Here is a 26018-nt window from a genome sequence, read left to right as displayed (position 1 = left end):
TCTCAAACTGTGTTCTGCCTGGCTGCTGGGAGGCACTACAGTCCTGTCAGCATACTGAGACAAAACCCCACTCATTTTCCCCAGTTAGGAAGACAAACTTCCTCTTTGCAGAGATGGCTTACAAGGGAAGCCCCAGTATCATAGAAAAGAGGTGGGTTTTCAACTGGAAGCTGCTGCCGTGTCGGGGGCTCTGCAGCCGCTTCCTACCAGGTGCTGATGTTCTGTGGGAGAACACTCCTTGGGGAGGGCGGCGCCTGCCTCTCAAGGCCCTACCCGGGTGTTCAGTCCTGAGGTGCTCCCCGGCCAGGGAGGGCAGAAAGAACTCGCTGGGATCCAGAGCGGGGTGAGGGGAAGAGCCACCCAAACAGAGTCAGGAAAGCCACAGGTTAGAACAGGCTCCTTGGGCTGAGCGCGGGCGGCGCAGGGGAGGGCAGCGAGCGCGGGCCTGGCTGGGCAGCTCCCAGGAGCGGCTGCCAAATCTCAGCCCGCCTGCACCTGAGGTGTCTGGACTTTTTTTCAACAAGCATTTCAGCTTTTGTAAGTTTCTGTCACTGCAAGGACACATACCCAGTCCAGGGGTGATGGTGGCCTTCGGGAAGGAGGCAGAGGAACAGGCCCTGAGGGTGCTCCTCTGCACGGGTCACCTCCGCTAGCAGAACTGGAGGTAGGCAGGACAAGGGGCCAACGCTCCTACCAGGCGTCTTCCCGTCATGTGGGATGTCTGTGCTTCCGGGGCCCAGCGACCCTCTTGAGCCAACCAGGCACCCAGCTACATAAAAAGCACAACAGGCATCATGTGCTCAAGTACAAATTTAATAAAGCCTCTGACATGTCTTAATAAGTTACCTACAAAAACAAAAACCCACAACATTTTAGAGCCATCAAGAGCCATCAAGGTGCCAGTGACACCAGCTATAAAAGTAGACTCAGTGTTTTAGATAGTGCAATGTCCCAGCTGCTGAGGAGGAACGTTTAAGTGGAACCACCAAATACCCTCCTCGTCACACAAACAGGTGAAGTTGACATTGGTGCTTATGGACCACTCTTCAAGCCCCCACTCTGGTTCTCAGTGCAAACAAGATGGGCCCCGTCTCCCTGGGCAGGCGACACGCCACCCAGCACCTCCACACACAGGGCACAGCTCCGAAGGCATCAGGTCCACAGGAACAGAGATCACCAACTAGTCTTAAGCCATGATGACAATTTGTGTCTTAAAATTCCTCACCACCTTTTCACCAAAGTGAAGCACACACCGTCCCCCAGAAGCCCGGGGCTCCTGCAGGCCTGATGCAGCACCTGCGGAAGCCCTTGGGGCGGGCAGGCGCTGGGGAGAAGGCCGCGCCTGCTTTGCTACCAATGTGCAGGAAGGCGCTGAGCGGGTCGACACTAAACCAGCGCCTGGAGCAGAGGGCCCGGGTGCTCCTGGCTTCTACTCTGGCTTCAACTGGGTGGTTGGGACGCAAGAGGAACGTGAGGAGGTGGGAGGGTGGGTGGCTGTCACCACAGACCACTCCCAGGGCCTCGGCCTCAATTCCCTGGATCTGGAGAAAGTTCTTGGGATAAAGGGGAGAGGCAGGCAGAGGAGCACAGCAGCTGGAAGAGGAAATGAAGTAAGAAAATGAAATGGAAATAGAAAGGAAACAGGGAAGTCCACACAGAGGCGGAGAAGAGGTAAGTGATGTCCTCGCCTCCCGAGCCCTCAGTGCACAGGCTGCGCTCCCTGCCGAGGACGAGGGGCGGCAGGACCCAGATGCTCAGGAGCAAAGCCACTGCCCCTGCGGATGGGAGGAGTCCCTCAGGCCAGGGTGTGCTTCCTCATTAGGTAACAAGTGGGGGAAGAAGCCATGGACCTCTGGGCCAAGAAGGCCATGTGACAGCCCTGGGTGCCGGAACGAAGCAGCTCTCAGGGCCAGTGGGCTCTCTCCCAAGCCAGGATGCCAGGTGAATGCATAGGACAGGAGCCTGCCAGCGAGGCTCCCTGACAGCGGCCTGCTGAGGACTCCCGGGAAGGCTGCGCGGGCGTGTGGCTTCAGCTGGGAGTTGGGAGCACCTGGACTCCCGGTGCTCTGGGCCTCCTGGGGCAGCAGCTGGGCCCAGGCGCCTGGGCAGAGACTCTGTGGGGTGCATAGAGGCTTGGCAAGGCCTTACCTGAGTAGGGTTCCCAGAAAGGAAGGAGAGGATCTCCTGTGTAGGGGCGTCGTGTGCTCAGACCCATGAAACCACTCCAGACTCAGTTCCTGGGGCTGCTCCACATGCAGCTCACTCAGAGGGTTAAGAGGGGAAAGACTCCAAAGAGACCAAACTACCAAAAAGAAGCCCCTTTGCAATCGTCAGGCCTGGGCCTCAGGCCCCTGGAAAGTAGGAAAGAGGACCCACATAGGCAGAATCGGGAGGTTTATTCTCCACACCCCCTTCTCCTTGGCATTGCCGAGAGCGCTGGTAGCATCGCCCTGTGCGTCTAGAGTTCTTGAGGCCACAGGGGAGCCTCATGGCTATAGAGGGTTTGGGGGCCGATGTCACCTGATGTGTTGCTCCTGTTCCCAGGGCGTGCTGCCTCCAGGAGCCCGAGACGGCAGGAGGGCAGGGCCGGGTGGGAGCTAGGAAAGCTCAAAGCCCGTGTTCATGCTGATGGCGTAGCGCAGCTTCTCCCGGAGGACGCTCTTCTTGCTGTAGTTGGGCAGCTTGAGCAGGTTGAAGCAGGTGGAGGAGGTGGGCAGGCGGCCCCCGGGCTCCCGCTTGCGGATAGTGAAGAAGCCCCGAAGGACACTGCCCAGGGTGTCTCCAGTGTCCTGTAAGCACACACCATAGTCCTGGGTCGAGAGGCACCTGGCAGGGCCCATAGCAGGGAGGGGACCTGGGTAGTCCCCAAGTACTGGGGTAGAAATGGGTGCTGTCCTCTGGGCGGGAAAACACTGCCCTAGGTCAAGCCCCAAACTCAGGACAACCGAGTTGAGAGGCCGAGGATCTGGAGGCAGGCCCATTCCCCAGGGCTCCAGGGGAATCCTTCTGAGTTAGCTCTCAGAAATGGGCCCTCTGCTGCCGGCCGATGACCACTTAGCCAATTTTCAAAGAGCAGAACACTGGACAATTACTCTAGGGAGCAGAACATTTCTGAATGCAGACTGACATCTCCTGCCTGGCCTCACCAGGACTGTGGCCCATGGCAGACGAGAACGTGCGTCAGTTTTCCCTTACGTATGCAGGCTGAGGACTGCATCTGTCCTACATGAAGAAGGGACAGGTGCTCAGACTGTGCATGAGGAGAAGCGGCCACACCCAGAGGCCACGGGGCTTTTTTGGAATGGGATCCCATTAGACACACACAGTGGGCAGACTCACAACACAGAGCAGCTGACCCCAGGCCACTTGCCCAGATACATATGGCCAGCAGGCAGAGGATCCGGTGTGCTAGCCTGTATCTGTCCATGTCCTGAGCATCCGTCCTCACCCACACTGCCCCTCAGACACGGAGCCCTGGCCAGACCAGCAGCCACTAAAAACAGCACATCCCCACCTCCACCCAGGTGCCCATCACCAAGGAAGGGAGAGAAAGGACTTCCAGACGGTTGGGTCCCACTGCAGCCTAGGTCTGCGGGCGCCCTCTGGCCCTCAGGCCAGGAGACCTGTGAAACCTCACCAGCTCCCAGGAGCCCAGCCGTCACCTTGCTGATGTGCACAGCAGGGGAGGGCCCCACACAGCGAACACAGCAGACCAGAGGGAGGTCAGGGAGCACCGCCCCAGACCGCTCTTTCCCCTGTTGCGGTACCTGATCATCCGACACTTCTACGCAGCGGATGGAGAACGGGGGCTTGAGGTAGGCAAATCCCAGGAGCGGGGGTCTGGAGCAGCTGGTCACAAACTGCAAGAGAAGCCGGGGTCAGCGGGCACAGGAGCACCTGCTCCCAGTCACCTGGGCACGTGCACCCTCTTGGTCACTGCATCACTGACCACTGTTGAACCAGGGGAGGGGTGACAGGGTGCTGCTCTCTGGGATGAAAGCACATGAAATCCTCCTCACCAGACAGCACTGGGAGGACAGGTGACTAAGGGGAGCTTAGGAACAGCGCCAACTCCCACTCAGGAAACTGGTGTGACATCCCCAGGAGGCAGGGCTCAAAGAAGATTGTCATGCAGCCAGGAACAGAATGGTGACCGACACCCTTCCTTAGACCATACAATGGCAGCACTGAGAAGGGCCAGGCTGAAACTGATGGTGCTCCGTGGGTGCCCCCGAGTTGGGGCCTCTGAGCTGGGCACAGGGAGCCTGGTGTGAGTGGTACCAGTGCTTTACTCAATGGCACTCAATGGACACCCTCAGTGTCCTGCTGGGTTCTCAGCCACACGAGGAGACCGTGGGCTGCTCACCTGAATGCTCTGGCCTGCTGGCATGCACAGTGATCTGAGTGGGGCTCCTGCGGTCCCCCTCCAAGACACTCATCTGCTCTTAGCACACTAGGAAGGACCATGACTCTGGAGCCAGCAAGGCTGAGGAGCAAACAGGGTACCCGGCACTGGCTGTGGGCCCTGCGGAGGGCAGCCATACTTCCCTCCACAGCCCGGACTCCAGGCATTCTCCAGACAGCAGCGCCTGTGTTAGAGCCCCAACCGCGCTGGCTCCTGTCTGGACAGATGCATCAGAACAACCTGGAAGTCCGTGAGGGAACTGGCCCCTCCTTAATTCAACAGTGACCAAAATGCTATTTTCTAGAGGATACAGGCGTAGGCTACTTATGACACCAAGCCTGGCTCCAAAATTCAGTGGCCACTTTGGAGTTTGGGTCTTATAAATATGACCACTTAAACAACGTAATGCAGGGTTGTGAGATTCCTGAGATCATGCAAAGACAGTTTTAGTATGCCATACTTCAAATAGTTAAAGGTCTTGAATATATTTCTATTCTGATTTATCTATAAAACTACCACAGCAGCTGCTGCTGCTCGTATGTGGACTGCATTGCTGTGCTTCCCTGCTGTCTCCCCATGCTGTCCCAGGCACTCCCAACACAACCTCATCCCCTCACTCCAGGGATACTGCACTTCCAGAATGCAGGTGGTCCTGTGCTAAGGATGAGGGACACACAGCATCCGCACATCCAGCCAGGGGGCTCAGCACTGCTGCCTGCTGCAAGCTGGGGCTGGCTGCCATAGGAAGGCCCTGGTATTCGGCTCTAACAACGTTAAAAGACGCACAGTCAGGGCTGGGGATGTGGCTCAAGCGGTAGCGCGCTCGCCCGGCATGCGTGCGGCCCGGGTTCGATCCTCAGCACCACATACCAACAAAGATGTTGTGTCCGCCAATAACTAAAAAATAAATATTAAAAATTTAAAAAAAAAAAAAAAAAAAAAAAAAAAAAAAAAAAGACGCACAGTCAGCCGGGCACGGTGGTGCACAAGTGTGATCCCTGTGACTCAGGAGGCTGGGGTATGAATTCAAGGCCAGCCTGGGCATCTTAGAAGTTGTTTCAAAATAAAAAAAAAAAAAAAGGGTGGGAGTATAGCTCATCAGTAAAACACGGCTGGTCTCAATTCCAAGTACAAAAAAAAAAAAAAAAAAAGAGAGAGAAGCAAAACGCAGAGTCCCATCATTGCAGAGTGCAAGTCCCGTTTCCCCCACCTGGCTCTGCAGCCTGTGTGCAGTCCCTGCGAGGGAGGCTCACACGCAACCAGGAGTGCGGGTCTGGTGACAGGCTACTCAAATGCACACTCATGCCCACAGTGTGGGCCAGCGACTGTACAGCAAAGAGCCCCCAGCTGTCCTCTCCCCAGAAGAGGCAGGGCATGAAGCCCTGCACACCGGAAGCCAAAGCATGGGAACGTGAGCCAAAGCTCCCAGAGTCAACTTCTGGATTCATGTCCCCCTTCTGTCTGGAGTCCCTGAATGAGAATGGAGTGAGTGGGAAGGTCTCGGCAGGAATGAACTTTCCCTGAAACGGACCGACCAAGGAGAAGGAAAACCAGCAGCCATTTGAGTTGGTGGCGACAGTGCCACAAGCCTTACCAATGGGGCCACACAAGACTGTCTGAGAGGGGCTGGGGTTGTGGAACACTTGCCTAGTATGTGTGAGGCACTGGGTTCAATTCTCAGCACCTCATATAAACAAATAGATAAATAAAGGTCCATCAATAACTAATAAAAATATTAAAAACAAAAGGCTGACTGAGACCCAAATGAGGAAAATATTTCAAGGCACTTAATTTACTGCCAGAGTCTGGCAAGGTGTTCACAGTATGCTGCCAGACAGAAACACAGGAAGCCAAACAATGACTCCGTTTTCATAAAAACATACATACATAACACAGAACAAGTCTGTGTGCCACCCAGTGTTCTAAAGCACCTACACTCAGCGGATGTCAGTTACCAAAACACAGTGCGGTGGGTCTGGAGGGAACACTGTGAGCATTCACAACATTCACAGGCACCAGAGCAGGGAACTGGCCAAGGTCAGTCCCTCTGTTTGCAAAATATATACTGATACCAGACTGAGGAGAGTGTTCCCTGGGGACACCGAGTGTGTTGCATGTACATGTTTCACTACTGAGAAGAAGGGGACAAAGAGGTCGTCCTGGGGAGGCAGGAATGTAGACCATTTAAAATCCTACATTACTGGACTGTTCAGGACTGTAGGGCTTTTTAAACATCCCTTGTCCGTCTTTCCTTAAGGTAACAATCGTCATTTACTTCTACACTGAAAGGAAAAAGGAAAAATGATGTCAGCGAGGCCAGCTGACAGGTGAAGGGAAGAGGGAGCCCTGAGCCCAGAAGGCACATTGGTGGCCCGTGCAGGGACTGTTCCACAGGCCTCGACTCTAAACCCCTCTCTGGCTACTGCTTGGTAGGCTGCCTGGGGAAAGGAGGAGCTGGTGACATGAGGTCCTCCTAAAATCCCACCTGTTCCAGTATAAATTGGTATCAGCTGCCCTGGGCTTATGAGACTATCCATGCCCCCAGGAATAATAAAATACAGGTAATAATAAAGTACCTTCAAAAACATGGCTCTCTCCTCAGGTGTGAAATCAGAGGCCAGAATATCCCAGAGCCAGATGATGACCCTGTGACTTCCATGAAAGCCACCGTAGTACACCGTGTGCTTCCTGAAAACAACCAGAGAGGGCTCAGCAGCACGAGGTCGGCACCATCAACACAGGCAGGCGGGGCAACGCAGGCGAGTGGCACAGCCGCACAGCAAGCCTCGGCAGAGCACAAGTTCACGCCTCGGTGACCCCAGCTCCCTGGAAGCTCGACGGGCACAGAGAAGCCCTGAAGCCCAGTGGAAGCCACCTGAGATCCCAGGACACCATGCTCCAGAGCTCCGGAAAGCCCAGTACCTGGGCAGACACGTGGGTGGGCTTTCCTCCAAAGCGGCCCCGCCAGTGCAGGGAAGAGGCGGCGGTGTGGCAAGGGGCTCTGGAATTCTCTCCAAGAGGAACCCAGTGAAGGAACTGCTTGCCTTCTAGAAGGCCTAAGAATTTCAGCTTTCCCTCCCCACCACCCTTACTTTAAATCTTCCAGATCAATCTCTGCGTTGTCACCGGAGATGAGACGCTGCAGCTCAGGGGTAGAGAACATCCGGATCCACTCGGGTTTGATAATGGAACGGAAACCACTAATGAGGGCGGCTGTCTGGTTTTTGATTTGGGTGTGCATTCGAAAGTGTGCCATCAGATGGATGTAACTAATTCTGTTAACAAGGAAGAGAAAAGAACGGGAATTAGAGGACATGGCAGGCTGTAATCAATGCACTCAAGGATGAGTCTGGTCATTTCTGAACCATCTTACAAAACACAAATAACACCAGAGCATTCCTCCAGACCAGTAACAGTGACAACCATGGTGACAGTTCTCCTGAACAGTACACTCTGTGCCACTCTGAGTGCACCCAAGGGCATGCTCCCATTCACTCACCCTGAGGCCCCTCCCACTACATCAGGAATTGAAGTGAGATTCTCACAGGTAAGAAGAGGGTCCTTTTGTACCAAAGGTACTTTTAGGACTTCTATTTAATTTCAGCCTCCTGGACACAACCAATTATGATATGATTAAGTCCTGCAACAAACCTTAAAGTAGAGAAAAACGGTTTCATGTTGAAACCTTAGTGCAAACTTGCTGATCCGGCCCAAGAGTCTAAAGTCTTGAGAAGGCAGACCCGCAGGACACTTCCCACAGATGCAGTCAAGTTACACCTCAGTTCAACCTGGAAATCAGAGCAACTGCCCAGCTGAGGGGGTCTCACGGGTTGGCGTTTATGAACACCTGGTCTCATCCAGCACCGCAGGGGGTGATCTGAGCAGGCTGAATGTACTCCAACTCCAACAAGCTGGCTGGCACCAGTGACTCAGGGCTTAAAGAACATGAATCCAGCCCAACTATGACTCTCACAAATTTCAAGTAAGCATAGTTCAAATAAATTGGTTTTGCCCCATCATGCTCAGGTGTGAGACAATAACATTGAAAACATTCCTATTTTAAAAAATCTGGTAGCACACCTGAACATTCACACATTAAAATATGAGTCTTCCTATCACTGCCACTCCTCCCAGGCAGTCTGTGAAGCAGACTACTGATACTGTTTCAGTTTCTGGGGCGGGTGAGGGCAGGAGCATGGGAGACTTCAACACCCAGTAAGTGAGCAGGGGAAGTTTCTGGTCAGTCTGCAGGACTGACTTAGGCTTCAGGCTTAGAACACAGGAGTTGGTGAAATGAGTTTCACGTTAGGCTTCACAGCAAGGGAGGAGTCTCACTCCAACTCAGCCTGCACAGACCTACCTTCTTGGCCAGCGTCTGCACGCCACGGTGTACACACAGCTCAAACCATCATCCCTATGCTATGGCTCCCAGCAAAGGTGGCCCCCTGGGGGGCCACACCCCAACCCATACCATGTGACCATGGCTGTCACTGACAAGTCTTTCTTTTCAGCCAGACATTCTGGAAGCTGTTGTAGGCAGACATTTCTCAGATAGCCCTCTCAAGAAATGGTTACAGGTGGCGTGCAGGCAGGACCAGGACCCCCTGCTCTTGGTGACGCTCCAGTCTGGTCCAGTCTCCTCCCCAGGGAAGTCCCTTCAACCTGGGCTCTTGGTTCTTTCAAAGTTTTCAAACTGGTGCCCCATGGCCAAGCGGCAAAGCTGGTGTATTTCAATCATGATGAATCAGGAGTCTGTTCTTCTGACTATTCTGACAGTTGAGATAAAAAATTCCCCAAACATGCAGACTGACGGAAGCACCTAATCTGAGAGAACAGGATGCTTGGGAACACTGGGCTGTAACAGCCATCTGATCCAGATGACTCACCAGGTGGGACTGAGCCCTCACCTGTCACTGAAGAGACTCATGCCCAGATTAACAGTTCAATCCCAGCTGAGATGGCACGAAGACTGACAAGAGGGCCAACTGGCAGGTCATTATTTAATTAGGCAAGAACAGGGCTGGGTGGACGAGAGTGCACTGAGGGGTTTTGCTTCTAGGGACCCAAAGGTTTGACATTTCTGACAGATTCCTAAAAAGCACGTTATCTGAGACAACAGCTGCGGGGCCTCAGCTCTCCCTCGGTTCCCCATGTCTGTGTCTGCTGCATCTGAATTCATCACTGCGTCTTCTCAAGAACAGCATTTTCTACAACTGTCACAGGCTGTCATTCCTGTGTGAGCTGTCTCTCCAAGGTATCCCTGCCTCTGTGCACTCCAGGTTCAGGAGCGTGTGCCTCAGAACTCATCTGACTGCACCCAGGGTCACCATCACACTCCCACCAATGCCATGGCCTGGGTGCCTCTGACCTTAGAAGAGCTACCGCAAAAAATAAATCACCAATTCTTATTTTGCAAATCAAATTTAATACAATTCTGGCCTATGAACTGTAACCAGTAAATTCCATTATGATATTTATGGCCTCCTTCTACTTCAATCTATCTTAATAAATTCTCATGTAAGCCCAGAGAGCCAGAATGAAGTCTTTTCAAGTGGTGACCTTAAAATCTAATTGCTATACTCACTTATTTTCATTTGTAACAGGAATGGTCTTCCCTCCAGGAATCAGTTCATGGCAAACAAGCTGGGGAGAAGATGGAGTAATTACTAGAGAGAATTCTAATGTGGAAGTAAAGCTGAAAGGGCCCGACACCAAAGTCCATAATAATGATGGAATTAAGATGGTATGTGTTTGGTAGCGATCATTTCTCACAAAACCTTCAGGCTAAACATCAACTGCACAGGCAATATAAAAGAGTTCTTCTCGTCTGATCTTTCAATATTTGCATGAAGGCTGCGGCATGTCACAGAAGAAAACCTGGTGGGCCCCGGCAGGATGTTAAATAAATGTTGGTAAACCATACTTGGGAATACTGTGCAGCTATTAAAAACTATGGGGAGTGTATATTTATTGAAAAGGGACAAACAGACGGTATGCCAGTATACATGGTGTGAAAAAATACTCATATATATGCCCATGGGAAAAAGTCCAGGGGGGGGACACAGGCCTGCAGGGAGCCCCTCCAGGCTCTGTGTTCTAGGTGGTTCTTATCTTCATGTTCATATTACAGTTGAATTTCTTGGTCACGTTTCACCTGTTTCCCACGGAGGGTTTTAGGGAACACCCTGACTGAAAGCCAGCTGGGAGAATCATTCTGTTAGACAGCAACTTCTTTCTTTCAAAGCAGAGTTCAGTGGTCAAGTGACTGTGGGGACTGGAGGCCCACACACAGAACCAGGGTTCCGGTCTCCCAGGCTCCTCAGACCCTTGCTCAGCAGCATGCTCAGAGCCTCTGCGGGGAGGGTGGGCATGCAGGCTCCCACAGTCCAGTCAGGATTCATGTTTGGTAGATGATAATTTTGCAAGATAAGCAAAATATGGCTCAGGGACATGAAGTGACCTCTCTGAGGTGACACAAGCCTCAAGTCCAAGAAGCCAGCTCTACACTAACTAGCTCATGGTGTGTCTCCAGAGCAGCCCTCAGACCTTGTGCACAAAGAGCCTCACAGGTGTCTCCCCTGGACACTACTGGAATGGGCAGAGGACACTCCAGAGACAAGCCAAAAGGAGCGTCTGTGGCAGGAACAAGCCCACTGCCACGATTTCCTCTTCCTCTTGATGAATGCAAACAAGGACAGGGCTGCTCCTGGAGACACTTCTTTGGTGGCATCTCCCAGCTTCAGGTCATAAAGCTCCCTTTGCAATGGCCAGTCCTCAACGTGGAAAAGCAACATTAAGTGTGGGGACCTCCTCAAGGGATGAGCACACAAGGTCCACATGGAAGTAAAGGGGGAGCCTTCCCACCTGACCAGGTGGGAGAAGGGATGTGGGAGGGGACAAGAGACCAGCTAATGGGCAGACCTTGGTTCCTGGATGTCTTTCTGAGGGAAACACAAGCTGGGCGGGTCTCAGGAAGCCCATGGAGGGCAGGAAGGAGGCCAGTCAGGAAGGTAACCTACCTGACCCATGACGTCCTCATCATAGGATAGTGTTAGGCCCAGGTCAGCGATGTCCCCATCATAGCGCTAAGGGAACAGAGAAGGGGTGATGTTAGAGTCAAGGAGACCTATGCCTCTCGAAGAGTTCCAGGAGCCTTCCCTGAGGTGCTGCTAGGGCAACATTAACAACCAGCTGGGAGCGAGGGCCACTCATCACCCCTTGAGACAGGGTGCCAGAAGAGGAAGTGGGGCCCCCAGCAGTTACAGGGAGAGACCATGACGTCAGGGTGAGGCTGAGCCCTGGGAGCTTGGCTCAGTCACCAGCCATTCTGCACCAACCTTAATAGAGGTGAGGTTTTTATAGAACTCTGAGTCCAGAGAGGGAAGTTCATCCACGGAGCTGTAGAAGATGCTATGGTGGTGCCCGAGCAGCTGGCTCAGGAAGAAGGAGGCGAAGGGCACATCGACCACGATTCCCTGTGGGACAAAAGACATGAAACTTGTGACTTCACTATCCAGGATTCTGGCTCAGTGACCAGACTACAGCATCTCTAGGTCCCACCTCAGTCTTCAACTGGAGAGCTATGCCTCTCCATCATTTAACAAACACAGCTGAGGGCCCCTGGGGACTTCGAGTGCAGACTTTGAAGCCATACAGCCCAGGGATGAGATCCCAGCTCGGCCATGCCAGGCCAGTGTGTCGGCTTTCTCACTGTGAATGGGCTCAGAGTAAGTCTCTCAGTACAGGACTGAAGCACAGCCTCAACCTCTGCCAGGCTCTCTGCAGCTACAGGACAGAGCTGGGCTGTGGGCACAGGCAGAGGGCACAGAGACAGGCTCTCAGACGCTGGCAGGGAAGCTTCCAGGAAGAGGAGATTCTAAGTTAGGACTAGAGGAGCGCCAGGCCCTCGTGTGAGGCCACAGGCACGCCGTGTGGGTTTATCTGGTCACAGCCCTGCCTGGGGGGAGGGCAGGCGAGCCACGAGGCCAGACAGGAAGGCCCTGTAAGCTCACTGCCATCTGTGTTCTATCTCTAAGGCTCCAAGCAGGGAAGTGACAGGTTTGCACTTCACGTGGGAAATGGACTGGAGGAGGACAGGAGGCAGGGACACAGCTGGGCAGCCACTGTATAATGTCACAAGAAACGTGTACAGAATGAACTCTGACAAAGGCTGAAAGGAATGGAGAGAGGCATGTGGACTGCAGAGATTCAGAAGGTAGGGTCACTAAGATTGTGACAATGACCTGATGAGATCTAACTGATCTCATCACTGCTGTGACTGTCAGAGGGAAGGGAGAAGGCGACAGAGGTGAGGCCTGGGAAATGGGGAGGCTGCTCAGAAAAGGCAGAGGCCAAGCTTCTTGGCTAGCCTGGGTTAGCTACAAGCAAAGTCATGGCATGTGCCCAGGTGGCCTCTAATGTCTGTTTTTAAGATGGGAAGCCACTGAGTAACTGCTCCCATTTTGCAGACAAGGAATAAGAGGCAAAGAAAACCCAGGCCACCCCCCAGCACAGGGCAGGAGGACTGGATGGTGTCTGCACAGGGACTCAGATGGCTGGGGTCTGGGACCACAGAGGTGTTCAAGGAGAGAGGGGGAACAGAGGCACGGAGTCAGAGCAGTTTCCCCATGAGGCCTCCCTCCCGCAACTTGCCCAGCTGTCGAGGGTGGTGGTCTAGAGTCACGGGGGAGATGGGGCAGCTCACGTCTTTGTGCCACACCAAGCTCCCCAGGGCCAGGGCTTGTGATGAGGCCAAAAAGACTGGCTGCTGCTGAATTATCCTCCCTCCTGGGGAGCAGGTCTCTCAAAGCCTAGAGAAAGCTGAAGAAAGTCCAGCCTCTCCCGACTTGTTGTCAACAGATGGGGATCAGGAGCTGTGCGGGGGCCTCCCCTGAAGCCAGCAGAAGCCACCACGGCCCTTACCCCAGGGGCCTGAGCAGCAGAAACTCAGGATTCCTCTCAATGATAAAGGGGCCAGGGTAGGGTGCTGGCGCTGAAGGAGGGGAGGGCTTCACCTATGCTAACTCACTACAGAGGGCCCCAATCCTGCGACCACAGGCACACCCAGCCTTCTCACTCAAGCCTGCAGGCCAACTCCAGGAGCCTTGGGTGGCTCTGCAGTACTTGCTCAAATCATAAAAGATTTAAAAACTGGGCTGGAGGTGTCGCTCGGCAGTAGGGAGTAATCACTAGCATGCAAGGTCCTGGGTTCCATCCCCAGCACCACAAAACCAAAACCAAAAAACTATCAAAGCCCATAAAATGCTGCTTTCCTACAACACAGACCAAGCTTCCCAGGGCAGTCGGGCTCGGCACATCACCCCTCACACCTCAGGGAACGGAGCTGGCCTGGGTCAAATTCTACTCCTACCACCATCTGGACAAGGGCTTCTCAAGCCTCAGTTCTCTCATCCTTCAATAAAGAGGACGCAGAGCACAACACAGGGCTGCTGAGGATTCGAAGAGACAACACATGCAGAAACCCAGCATTTATGTCAACCCCCTGGTTCCTGCCCCTTTCCTGGAATCCGCCCTGATGACAGGCTGTTCCCATAGCCGGGCTGACAACATGGATGTACGTGAAGCCCCCGTCCTCTCACACCTCGTTTCCCATGCTGCCTCCCACTCCCTACTGTGCCTACCTCATACACAGCCTTCCCCAGCATCTTCCCCACGAACTCGAAGAGCTGCAGGTAATTCTCGTGAATATAGGATGTGGGCGAGGGGTACAGCCTCTCATCCCCACTGGTGGTCTGTTAAGCAAAAGGACAGGGGGTGCAGAGGTCAGTGCCCTGTTCTCATTTCTCATCCCAGGTCTGGCTGCTGCCAACCCCACCTGCAGCCCCAGCCACCTTGAACAGATTAAGTGCTGGGTCAAACACCCTCTTGATGATCTCTTCCAAGAACTCCTTGAAAACGCCATCCTGATCGATCCCAGCCTCGTCCACCCCGAGGTCGTTGACGAACTTCACGCGGATCACGCCCTTCATGGCATGCTGGGAGAGCTGCCGGAGCTGCTCATAGCCATCCTGCCAAGACAGAACCGTGGCCCTTAGGAACCCATGGCTTGCTGCACAGTTCAGGGCTCCTCCCCCCTGCAGGAAGCTTTCCCGGTGGAACTGCAGGACACGGGAAGAACGGTCCTCGCTGGCTTTTGAATGAGAGCCTGCTAAAAGGAAAGATCTATTAGGAGGATGTGATGGCTTTGCTCTCTGGCCAGGGGAGACTGCCCTCAAGAGGATACGCAGCAGCCAGACAGGGGATTAGACAAAATGAGTCATGACAAGCTCTTGGCCATTAGACAAAGGATGAAAAAACTGGGACAAGATAGTTCTCTCTTTCCTTTTAATGCTAAGAGTATCTTTTAGTTCATGGGCAAAAAATCTAAACTTATGAAACACTATAAAATGAAAAATGCAGTTCCCACGTCGCTCAGCTCTGGTGCTTTTCCTGAGATCACACAGGACCTTGTGAATCTTGCTGAGGAATCAAGGTTATATCCTGAGGGCAACTGGGGTGGTGGTGGGGGGCAAAGAATTTAGTCAGGAAGAAACAAGGCTGAGCCAGGTGCAGCAATGCACGCCTGTAATCCCAGCAGCTCAGGTGGCTGAGGAAGGGGACTGCAAGTACAGAGTCAGCCTCAGCAACTCAGTGAGGCCCTAAGCAACTCGGTGAAACCCTGTCTCAAAATGAAAAAGAAAAAATCAAAAGGGCTGGGGATGTGGTTCAGTGGGAAAGCACCGCTGGATTCAATCCCCAGAACCAACTTGAGAGAGAGAGAGAGAGAGAGAGAGACAGAGAGAGAGAGAGAGAGAGAGAGAGAGAGAGAGAGAGAGACACAGACACACACAATGGTTTTCTGTTTAGAAAGATCTACTGGCAGCAGAGCAGGCAGATGGCAGAGGACAAGGTGGGAGGCAGAGACAAGGGTACAGGAAAGCTGCTGGGCATCAGCGAGGGCAGGGGCTGTGGGGAGAAGCGCCAGCACATCTCTGCCTTGCGGTCAGCTCCCTCAACACACAGGCACCTGCTGGGTGTAGCTCAGTGGTAAAGTGCGGCTTAGCACTTGCATGGCCCTGGGTTTTATCCCCAGGACCAGGAAAAAACCAACCAACCAAAAAAAAAAAAAAAAAGCCGTCACTCAGTCACTTAGCCCATATCCCTCATCCAGAACTCAGCAAGTGTGGCCCCAGGACAGAGTTTCAGAGTTCTCCTACTGGGCTATTTTGTTTTCTCTCTCTCTGGATTCTCACCTGTTGAGGTCGTCCCAGCTTTTAACTCGGTCATTCAGTGAATTCCTCGTATCAGAGCACTGAGGTTTTTATTTCAAAGAAGTGTTTATAAAAATTAGGGAACAGGACAGAGGACAGGGCCCGGGAAGGAGACGCCCAGCACAAGAGGACCCATCATCAGAGTGAAGCTGATGTCTTTACATACTGTCACACAATGAGTTACAAGTCAACCTTAACATGCTCCTGAGGCCACGCCACAGTCACTGCTGTAGACATGTCCCACGCTTTCCTGACATTTGTACAGACCATCTCCACAGCACCCAGCCATCCACCCATCTATCAGTCTGCTCACCTGGTCACAATGCAAAAGAGCAATCTGCTAGAATGGCAAGACTTGTTCTGCGGAACCCTTGGTGCCTTCCTGCCATACTCATTTAGAGATCCAAAGGACTGCCCTATATGTGTCCCAAATCCTATCAGGGGTCCTAGGCTCCAAAGTGTGAGTCAGGAAGAAATTACCTCTTAAGTCCCAACGGTCACCAGTAGGAACAGGAACACAGTTTTATGCACGCATACTTGAAAAGTACTTTCTATGCATATAAAGTCTGAGAACCATTAAGGTAGATGAAAAAAAGGGGGAACTAGGACGGCGCCGTGAGGCTGCAGCAGCACCGTGTCCACCTTGACAGCTGCGCCCTGCAGTGAATGAAGGAGGTGGGGAGACTCCAACATGGTCCCGGGGAGTGGCGGGGTCTTTCCATTCTGCTTTAAAGCCAGCTTCCTAACTGAACCTTCGTCAGCAGGTGTGTGCAGGGCCACAAGGACTGACCAGGATGGTACCGGGAGGCCTTCGCCTTCTGCACGTGGCTGTGCTCTGAGAACATCTGCTGGATCCAGACCTCAGGCTTGCTTCGTGAGCCCCGCATTAGCCACTCCTTCCAAAAAGCTTAGCCTGGTGCTTGCCTAGTGCAGGTGAGGCCCTGGGTTCAATCCTCAGAACCAAGTAAAAATAAATAAATAAAATAAAGGTATAAAAAATAAGGGTTGGGGATGTGGCTCAGTGGCAAAGTGTCCCTGGGTTCAATACCCAGTACAAAAAAAAAAAAAAAAAAAAAAAAGAAAGAAAAGGAAAAGCTGTAGAGAGGAATTCACAGCCTCCTCCTCTGGAACAGTTCTGCCTTTCAGGAACTGGTGTGTTTGTGCGAGGTGACACATATGCCTCCCGGGGAGATGAGGGGAGCCTGGTGCTCCTCTCTCCACTGCATCTCAATGGGCAGATGCAGAAAACACTGAGCTGGGAAAGGGAGACCTGGTTCCCGGGCCTGGCTCTGTCACTGATTCCCAAATGACCTTGACTGAGAATCTCAATTTCTCTGGCCTCATTTCTGTCTTTGACAGAGGAAGGGGAAAGGTTGGAGGAGTCTGTGTGAGGTTCTCCAGTTCTGAAATCCCAGCGCTCCAGCCCAGGCTCACTCTGTGGGGAGCTTCCTGCGGGTCCTGGACTAACCCTGGACACCTCTCAGGTGGCTGTCCACAGTCTCTGGAGGAAGAGGCGGATAAAAGCTCAGAACAGCGTGAGTCTGACAGCAGCCTCCTGATGCCCCCTTGTGTCTGTATCAAGTAAGGTCCACTGGGCGCTCATATGCTAATAACCAAGCTAGCACACCAGGAAAACGACGGGGTGACCGAATAAACACTCCTCTCCTTTCGTAACTGGACTTCATGACAAAATATGATCTCATGGAAAGGAAAGAGAAAAAGGACCGTGCCTAGAACTAAGATAGCCTTTCTCTTCTGGTCCCTCTGAGGGGCGTATTTTAAGAAGTGGGTCTTGCAAAACCAGGATGCCGAGTGAATTCCTACGAGCCAGGAGGCTCGAGCAGAGAACTGAAGAACTCATCCCTCTCAGGAGACACTAGTCTCACTTAACTCCTCCAGGGGTGGGTGCTGGCCACAATTGACTGGGCATGACGGGTGGTGGGCCTGAGTCTTCTACAGCCAGGGGAGCCGCATCTGGGTCTGACAAAGAAGTGCTGGAGAAGGGAGTTTTGTAGCATGACAAGGTTGCTTCTTCAAGCCAAAGCAGAGGCAGAAAACTGGTGGCCACAGGCCGAGTTCAGTGGGAAACATCTGTTCTTCTGAGCCCCCTGTAGAATCTAATCAGTTCACAGCATAAGAGATCTGAGGGTCACAAATGAAACCCTGAATTTTGGTCTCAAAACTTCAGAGCATTCTGGAGCCCACACCTCCATGTGGTGAGCCAGGAAGGCTGGAGCAGAGAGGGCCTCTGTGGGGAGAGGTACCTGCTCCCACTTGCCCACCCATGTCTACTGCTCCCTGACACTAAGCTGGATGAAACTTGTCACTGGGGGGGCGGGGGGGTGTTTTCCTTAGGTAGAGGTGCTCAGAGTGAGAGGTCATATTTTAGAAAAAATGGGAGTGAAAATGGAGGGTATTTCCATTTGTTCAGCATGCAAACAAAACACTCCTGGGATGAGACGCCCGTGGCCAGCTCTGCTCATGCACAGGATCTATACAGGGTCCCTGTGGGCACTTAAGTTCCTTATCTCTACTTTTAAGAATGTTAAGAACATCAACTGTTTGACACCCACTGCCTTTTCTAACCACTCCTGGTGTCAATCATCAGCGGTCAGGGAGCTAAAGTAGGCCTGCCCGTAAGGAGTGACACAAATGTGGTGCAAACGCACTGCTGGAGGAAATAAAGACATGGGAGGAAGGGCTGCTGTTTGACGCCATGTGCTGGTGGCTGGCTATGTGGCCTGGCTGTGGTGGGACCCCTTGACTGTCTCACTCTGGCAGAACATGCAAATGAGGAACTGCGGCCAGAGTGTGATAAAAGTCTGCAGAGCAAACAGCAAATAAATCAAGCCAAGCCCTCCTGGGAATGGAGACTGGCAGTTCAGCCATCAGTGCCCTTGCTGGCAGGACCAGCACACACAGGCAGGATGCACACATGCGACCCAGGGGAGGGTGAGCTCCGACAGCACAGCTGTGACGGGGAGGCCTACTGACCACGACAGTGCTCCAGCAGTCTGCAGTCAGTGTTAAGAGTCCTGTTTTGCAGGGCATATTTCTTTGTGACAGGCTTCCACAGGCCTTGCCACTCACATCCTAACAAATCATCATATAATTTCCTGACACACAGGTAAAGTACTTGAGGACAGAGTACCAGGCTCTAAATTATATGAAGTCTCTGCTTAACTCTGGAGTTCAGAGTTAAGGACTAAGGAGGGCAACGATGCTTCTACAAAGACCCCCAACTCTGTGTGGCTCAGTGGGTGTGTCACAGCCTCTCCCCCTCTGCTGCATTCACAGGTAGTGGCCTGGGCACTGTACCTGCTGGGATGATGAAGTCTGAGGATGGTGGGGTGGTCGCTGCAGCTGAGATCTGTCCTCATTTCAGAGACACCAGGAGTCTGATGCTCTAGCTAGAGACCCTCACAGGGACCCTCACTATGGGTCCCCAGCCCTGAGGACATGTTTAATTGAGCAGCTGTTCTGAGCAGTCAACAGGAGAAACGACCCCTTTCCCACTCTTGGAGTCTTGATTTCAGAGCCACGAGACCAAGAAGTGATCACAACAGTTCTGAGGCAGTCGGCCATCCACCCGAAACCCTCTTTGATGGGAGCACACTTCCGTGATCAGCCTCTGCAGGACTCGCCACTCACCTCCAACATCCGGGAACGACGGATAGTTATGTGAGTGACGTGGGGGGAGGCAGAGCTGGTTTCCACAAGCCCCAGTTTCTCTTTCTCCTTAGTAACCATGTTTCGGAACAGGAGAACTCTCTGAAATGAGCAAAGGTGAGACCAGAAAAAGAATCAACAACTAATGTTTCCATAAAAACCACTCCACAAAATTACTGAAATTTAAGTCACACAAAATTCAACCAGAATGGGATGGCTTGGTGTGTGCTGCTGGTCAGGGGAGTCCTGTGAGATAGGAAATGTCCCCGATAGCACTTTTGGGAATTAGAAATATGGCAGAACTTGGGCCAAGGGAGGAGTGGTGTGTCTAATGCTGTAGTCCAGAGAGGAGCAGAGCAGGAGAAGATTATTCTCCTGCAGTCAATAATCCACAGCAGGAATCTGGCGGCAGAACAAGTGAGAGGCTGCTTTCTACAGCCACACCTGCCTCAGAGGAAATCAATACTATGAATTTAAAACACAGCAACAATTCAAAGACAATTTTTCCTACTGTCAGAATGTAAAAAATGATCCTTCAGTAAAAGGTCCCTTGCCCACTGCCTGCCTCCTCTGTGCCCTCAAGCACACAGCACTGCCCCACCAGTAATATTTCTCAATTATCACTTAACTAGAACCCTTTCTCCTCAGCCTGATGATTGTGATGAGCCCCTTTATTGTATTTTTCCCCCTAGTACTGGGGACAGAACCCAGGAGCATTCTATCACTGAGCCACATCCCCATCCCTTCTTATTTTCTATTTCAAGACAGGGTCTAGCTATTGCTGAGACTGGCTTGGAACTTGTGATCTTCCGGCCTTAGCTCCTTGAGTCACTGGGATTATAGGTGGGCACCACTGTGCCCAGCTTACTGTATTTTTTGCTTTAAAGAAACAGGATCTCACTATGTTGGCTAAACTACTTGAACTTCTGGGCTCAATCAATCCTGTCTCTCAGCCTCTCAAGTAGCTGGGACCACAGGCACCCTCCACTGTGCCTGGCAATGAGCCCCTTCAGAACAGCATAATTCATGACAGCATTCACCTGCAGTCAGCTGATTGGATATACACACCAATCACAGTGGGTTTTTCCTTGTTATTTCCTCCCTTCCCCCCGCCCCTGTCTCTCTCTCTCTCTCTCTCTCTTTCTTCACCAGGGATTCAAGACAGGATCCCCACCCCTTTTAATTTTTTTTTAATTTTATTTTGAGACACCATCTCAATAAGATGGTTAGGGACTAAATTACTGAGGCTGGTGTCAAACTTGCAATTCTCCTGCCTCAGCCTCCTCAGTTGCTAGGATTACAGGTATACACCAGCACACCTGGCTTCACACCTGCTTTTTTAATAATTTGGAATTTCCCTAAAAATCTGGAGTTCAGTAAATATAAAAAAGAACACAAAAAATTGTAACAATGGTACAGGATCCACCAGGGGGAGGTTAGTTTGTGTTATTCAACCCTTTTATTAATGCTAGAAAATTATAAACAGAGTTATTAACAGAAAGAGCAGCTGCCACGGGCAGCACAGGATGGGAGGCACGCGGGGGTGGGGTGGGGCTGCCGTTCACCCTGGCACCCTGGGTTTAGAAATAAGGACCGAAGTGCTCTGAGCAGCACCAAAAGCCTTAAGGGCTACAGGGCCCATAGAAGGGAAAAACCCAGTGAGGGGGGCCCTCGATATGGCCAAAGAACATGCCCACCTCTCCCTTCTGTGGTGGAGCTGCTGTGGGACTTTCTATAACAGGTTCTGAGGTCATATGGAGTCATGTGGTTTGTGACACACTGCTTCCAGTGACCTGAATCTCCAGCATGACCACCTGAACAGGGGCTCTTCCACGGAACATGAGGTGAAAATGCGGGTCTCCTCCAGTCAAACCAGTGTGGCCCACGGCATGACTCAACACTAAGCCCGCCACATCAGTAGTGGCCTCTGGAGTTCCTTCCACCTGGGAAGCTCTCGATTTCCTCAGGGTGTGGAAGGAGGCCTGAGGCACCCTTATCCAGCTTCAAGGGGCTGGGAGGCCTCGGAATCCTCGGCAGACATCTGGGTAGACACCACCCCCATTTTGCAGATGAGGGTGTGGACTCAACCAAGGTCATATGGCTGGGGAGCCAGATTCAAATCCAGAGCTCACTCACAGACCACCACCCCACACAGCCTGGCCCCCCACCTCACTTAGGTTTTCTGGGCTAAAACAAGAAGGCAAAGTCTCACATACCAGTTGGGAGATGAGTCACAGGTAAATAGGTGAAAGCAAGACGGTGAGGACAGAGAGTGAAATGCTGGGGGTGAGCAAGGCAGAGCTGAGTCTTTGAAAAATGTTAAGGGAAACAGCAAGTCACCCACTGGAGTAAGAACAAGAAAGAGGGAGGGGTGCAGTGTCAAAGGGCGATGGCACAATGGCAAAGCTGAGATCCTGCTTCCCTCCTGGGCACCCCAGCAAGACCATGTCAGTGGCAGAGGGCAGCCTACACTCCCAAGTCAAGTGGGAAGTGAGGCTGCAGATGGGAGGAGACAGCAGGAGAGCCCTCGCCACTCGGAACACAGCACGCCTGACCCTCCCAGGACTGTAGGACAGGGACCAGGAGATGAGGAAGGGTCCTGTCCTCCCAAGGAGGAAAATTTTTTTTCCATTTTTTTATTGGTATGTTGTAATTATACATAATAGTTGTGCATTATTATTATTATTTAAAAAATTATTTTTTAGTTGTAGGTGGACACAATACCTTTATTTTTTTTATTCATTTCTATGTGGTGCTGAGGATCGAACCCAGGGCCTCGCAGCTGCCAGGTGAGCGCTCTATGGCTGAGCCCCAGCCCAGCCCAGCGCATTATTATTTCATCAGTACATTATTATTATATCTAATAATCACTGTTACGTATTTGTACATACACTATGTATATAGTTCAAGGTAGCTTTAATTTCAACATCTAGTTACACTACATTCTCCTGCTGTCTCCTCCCATCTGCAGCCTCACTTCCCACTTGATTTTGGGAGTATAGGCTGCAAATAAAACATCATGTTATATGCATGACACAACAATATAATATGGTCAATATCATTCCCCAGTATTTCTCCTTTCCCTTCAAAGGGAGGAAACTTTAGGAGCCACGGACAGATAACCTTAATGATGACCTTAAGCAAAATTCCCCCCCCCCCCAAAAAAAAGTCAGCATATGGCTTGGACTCACAAGTCACTCCAGCTCACCTCAGCGTTCCCACACTAGGTTGTTCACGGCACCCCTAGGATGGCAGTATTTTTTTTTTTTGGCCCTCCTAGACCAAAAATGCCTACTAGACCAGTTCATTAGGTAGTTAGGTGCTAACAACTTAAAAAGTATTTCTATTCTAAGAAATTAGTAGTTGTATTTTAAAAATGCACATAAATTGAAATATAAAACATTTTTATCTCATTCTGAAAACCTAACTTTGCAAATATGACATCATGGAAAAGAATGTAGTGTGACTGAATGTTGAAATCATAAGCTACCTTGAACTAGTAGTTCACGGGTGTTCCACTGCATTCCCGAATACTTAACACATCCTTAGGTAACTCCAGTGCCCCAGCACACCGTCTGTGGACATAGACATGCAGCAAGAAGACTCCAGTCTATGCAATACGCAATGCCAGGATCAAAGCCTGAGTTCACAGACACAGGGACAAGCTGAGGTGCTGTGTTTTAAATCAGCCACCACCAACCAGGAGATGAGAGGTCAGAGACTGCTTTAAATGAGGAACAGCTGGAGCAGCTAAAGCCACTAGGAAAACAGAGGACTCAGAAGCAGGACCTGTGTGCAAATCTCAAGAGATTTATTCCACAGATTAAAGATGCCACCCCTGCGGGTGGTTCAGAGACCAAGAGTAGAAGTTAGAAGTAGATCAGCTTCAGATGAGGGAGACTGTCCCATCACTTGGAAGAGTACAGCCACAGAATGGTCTGCAGGGCTGTGCCTTCCCTATGGGAGACAGGCTCAGGGGTCCTGCTGAGGGATTCCCTCAAGGAAGGTCCCTCATTCCTGAGAGTCTGTCAGGTGCAATAAGAATTTTAACAGCCACACTGTTTGCACATCACTGCCTGAGGGGAATGAATAGCAACCACAGACATTAAAGTCAAGGTCAAAACGGTATGGGGGGGGGGGTGTTGTGGTTTAAGTGGTAGAGCGCTTGCCTAGCACGCCTGGGGCACTGGGTTCGATCTTCAGCACCCATCGCATAAAAATAAAATAAAGATAGAACTAGAACTAAAGGATAAATATTTTAAAAATTAAATAAATAAAAACAGGGCTGGAGTTGTGGCTTAGTGGTAGAGCGCTCACCTAGCATGTGCAAGGGCCTAGGTTCGATCCTCAGCACCACATAAAAATAAATAAACAAAATTGCCGCCGCCTGGCTGGGCACAAATCACAAGCCACTCAAGCAGGAACAAACTTTATTTCTGAACTCCATCAGCACACTCCCCGGGAACTCCCCTGAACGCCACCCGGCTCCTCCAGGAACACACCACACACCAACCGGAACTCCCTCCACCAGAACTTCACCAACCAACTCGAACTCTCCAGGAATCCCCCAGAGCGCAACCGCGAACTCTGCAATCCCCGCGAGAGCTCAACGGGAACTCTGCGAGAACTCAAAAGTACTGGCAAAATCCTAGGTGCCATTCCAACTCGGCTGTGGCTCTCAACACAAAATAAAGGTATTGTGTACAACTAAAAAATAAATATTAAAAAACAAATAACAACAGTATCAGAGCAGTGAGAATTAAGTATCTCTGAATTCTGAGATTTAATATACAAAAATGGGATTTATGCTCTCTAAAAATATGTCTATTTTAAAAGAAAGAATCAAAAAAAGGGGTAAGAAAAGAAAGGTACCTCTGGACTCTGAGGAGTCTCTCCTGAGACAGGCACAGTATTGTCACCCACCAGCAGTATTGCTGAATGCCAGCTCCTTCCCAGGGATTCGAGCCACGTTTCCCATACGGCCTGGAAGCTCTTGCCAAGGTACGCAAGCTTTCCCAATTCTCTCTTGTCCCCTGGAGTGACACCACACTCTCCTGGATCCCTGTTTCCTCAGATTCCTCCTTCTCTCCTCTCAAGACCTATCTGATTCCCTACCTGCCTTTCCACACTGCAAGCTCAGGCGGGAAAGCTTTCTCCAACTCAGGCCTACCTCCTGAGTGCCAGAGCCATCAGGAGCCACAGCCACATGCACCCACTCACTCAGAACTGAATGCACCACCATATCCCAGACCTGCCCTCACCTGTTTCTCCCTCAGGGAGCAGCCCACCCAAGCACCAAGCACCAAGCTTTAGGCACCAAGCCAGAGCTCAAGAGTATCTCCATTTCTCCTTTCCTTGCTCTCTGAATGTAATCAGGCTCCAAGGTCTTAGGTGCTGGCTCCTTAAAAGTCTCTTGCCTTGGTCATCTATCTACTCTGGAGGCCTCTCTCTAATGCAGGCCAGCTGGCTTTAATGTCCTCTACCTCCAGTCACCTCTCTAGCTCTGTCTTGGCACCTTCTAAGCTTAAAACCCTGCAATGACGTTGGCTAAAATCTAAGCTCCTAGCCTCGGTTTACAAGGCCCTTCCTGCTCTAACTCCTGTTAACTCCTCAGCTGTTTCTTGACTTCTTCCAGCCAGACCAGCTGTTTGGCTTCTCTCTCACCCTGGACCTTTAAGTCCTGTCCACTTCTGTCTTGGAGCCCTCTCTAATCCCTTCCCCTTACTGAGAGGAGTCAGGTTCCTATGCCTGGGCTCCCATGGCACCTAGCCCCGTGGCACACATCCCACTCCACCTAAATGCCACTTCACGTTGCCTTCTCCACCCGGCACCCTCAGCACTTGGTGTAACCTGCCACAGAGAAAGAAATGCCATCGCTGCACTTGCAAAATCAGCCACCTCACTCCGGCGTTCCGCACCGCTATAACAACGAGGGAGTCAGGGACCACGCGGGACAGCAACACACCAGGAGCCCAGCTGAGGGCAACTCACGTTTTTGTGAGGAATGACATGTGGGATGTACTGCAGGATCAACTGTGCCCGTTTTCGGTCCTTATCGAGTTCTTGGAAGAGTACACTAGGCTTGAGATCCCTTAAGAAGAAAGACAGGTCTGGGGTTATGAAAACCGTACACTAGTGCAGGGTTCACAAACCACAGCATGCAGGCCAAGCTGGCTGCCTGCCTTTGTAAAGTTCTGTGGGAGCAGCACGTACTGCCTATGGCTGCCTCATGCTACAAGAGCAGAGGTAGTGGCTACAACAGAGACCTGAGTCCACAGGGCCTAGAGCCATTTGTCCCTCTATGCCAAAGTCTGCGAAGCTTTGCTCTAGTACCAGAGCTGCAATGGTAACCTAAAAGTTGATGCATCCCTGATAAAAATGTGGACATGCTCTTAAGTTTAGGTGCTGCTGGAGGACTGCTGCCTCGCACCCTCCCCCATCCAAACCCTCAAAGCACTTTTTACCACCCCATTGTTCAGGGCAGCTGAAGACCCTCTCGTCCCAGTCTGAATAAGAAACAGCGGCCGAATGTGATCTGGCTTTGTTGCCATTAATTAACTGACCCTCCTGGTGTAACAGAAGTGGCTGCTGGGATGCGTCCCAACAGGAGCTTTACAGAACAGCAGCTCTTTCCACAGATGAATGGCCAACACGGAGGAGAAAGAAAAGGCCCT

General features: G+C 51.7%; 1 protein-coding gene across 4 annotated transcripts in view; it reads right to left on the bottom strand.

Moving 5' to 3' along the window:
* Positions 1-792: 792 nt before the first annotated feature.
* Positions 793-26018, bottom strand: part of UBE3B (ubiquitin protein ligase E3B) — a 52724-nt gene continuing 27498 nt past the window's right edge. For all 4 annotated transcript variants that reach the window (XM_081286283.1, XM_081286284.1, XM_081286285.1 and 1 more), the window contains 11 exons: positions 25336-25435; positions 19327-19446; positions 14257-14433; positions 14047-14157; positions 11743-11880; positions 11425-11490; positions 9990-10048; positions 7498-7680; positions 6982-7093; positions 3768-3860; positions 793-2789 (listed from right to left, as the gene is read on the bottom strand). In XM_081286283.1, coding sequence (XP_081142409.1) covers positions 2598-2789; positions 3768-3860; positions 6982-7093; positions 7498-7680; positions 9990-10048; positions 11425-11490; positions 11743-11880; positions 14047-14157; positions 14257-14433; positions 19327-19446; positions 25336-25435 — 1351 coding nt within the window. In that variant the 3' untranslated portion in view covers positions 793-2597. The remainder of the gene's footprint in view (positions 2790-3767; positions 3861-6981; positions 7094-7497; positions 7681-9989; positions 10049-11424; positions 11491-11742; positions 11881-14046; positions 14158-14256; positions 14434-19326; positions 19447-25335; positions 25436-26018) is intronic.

This window comes from Spermophilus citellus (genome assembly GCF_964194105.1).
Source record: "Spermophilus citellus genome assembly, chromosome: 3".
Taxonomy (NCBI): domain Eukaryota; kingdom Metazoa; phylum Chordata; class Mammalia; order Rodentia; family Sciuridae; genus Spermophilus; species Spermophilus citellus.
This window is presented reverse-complemented; position numbering and strand designations above follow the sequence as displayed.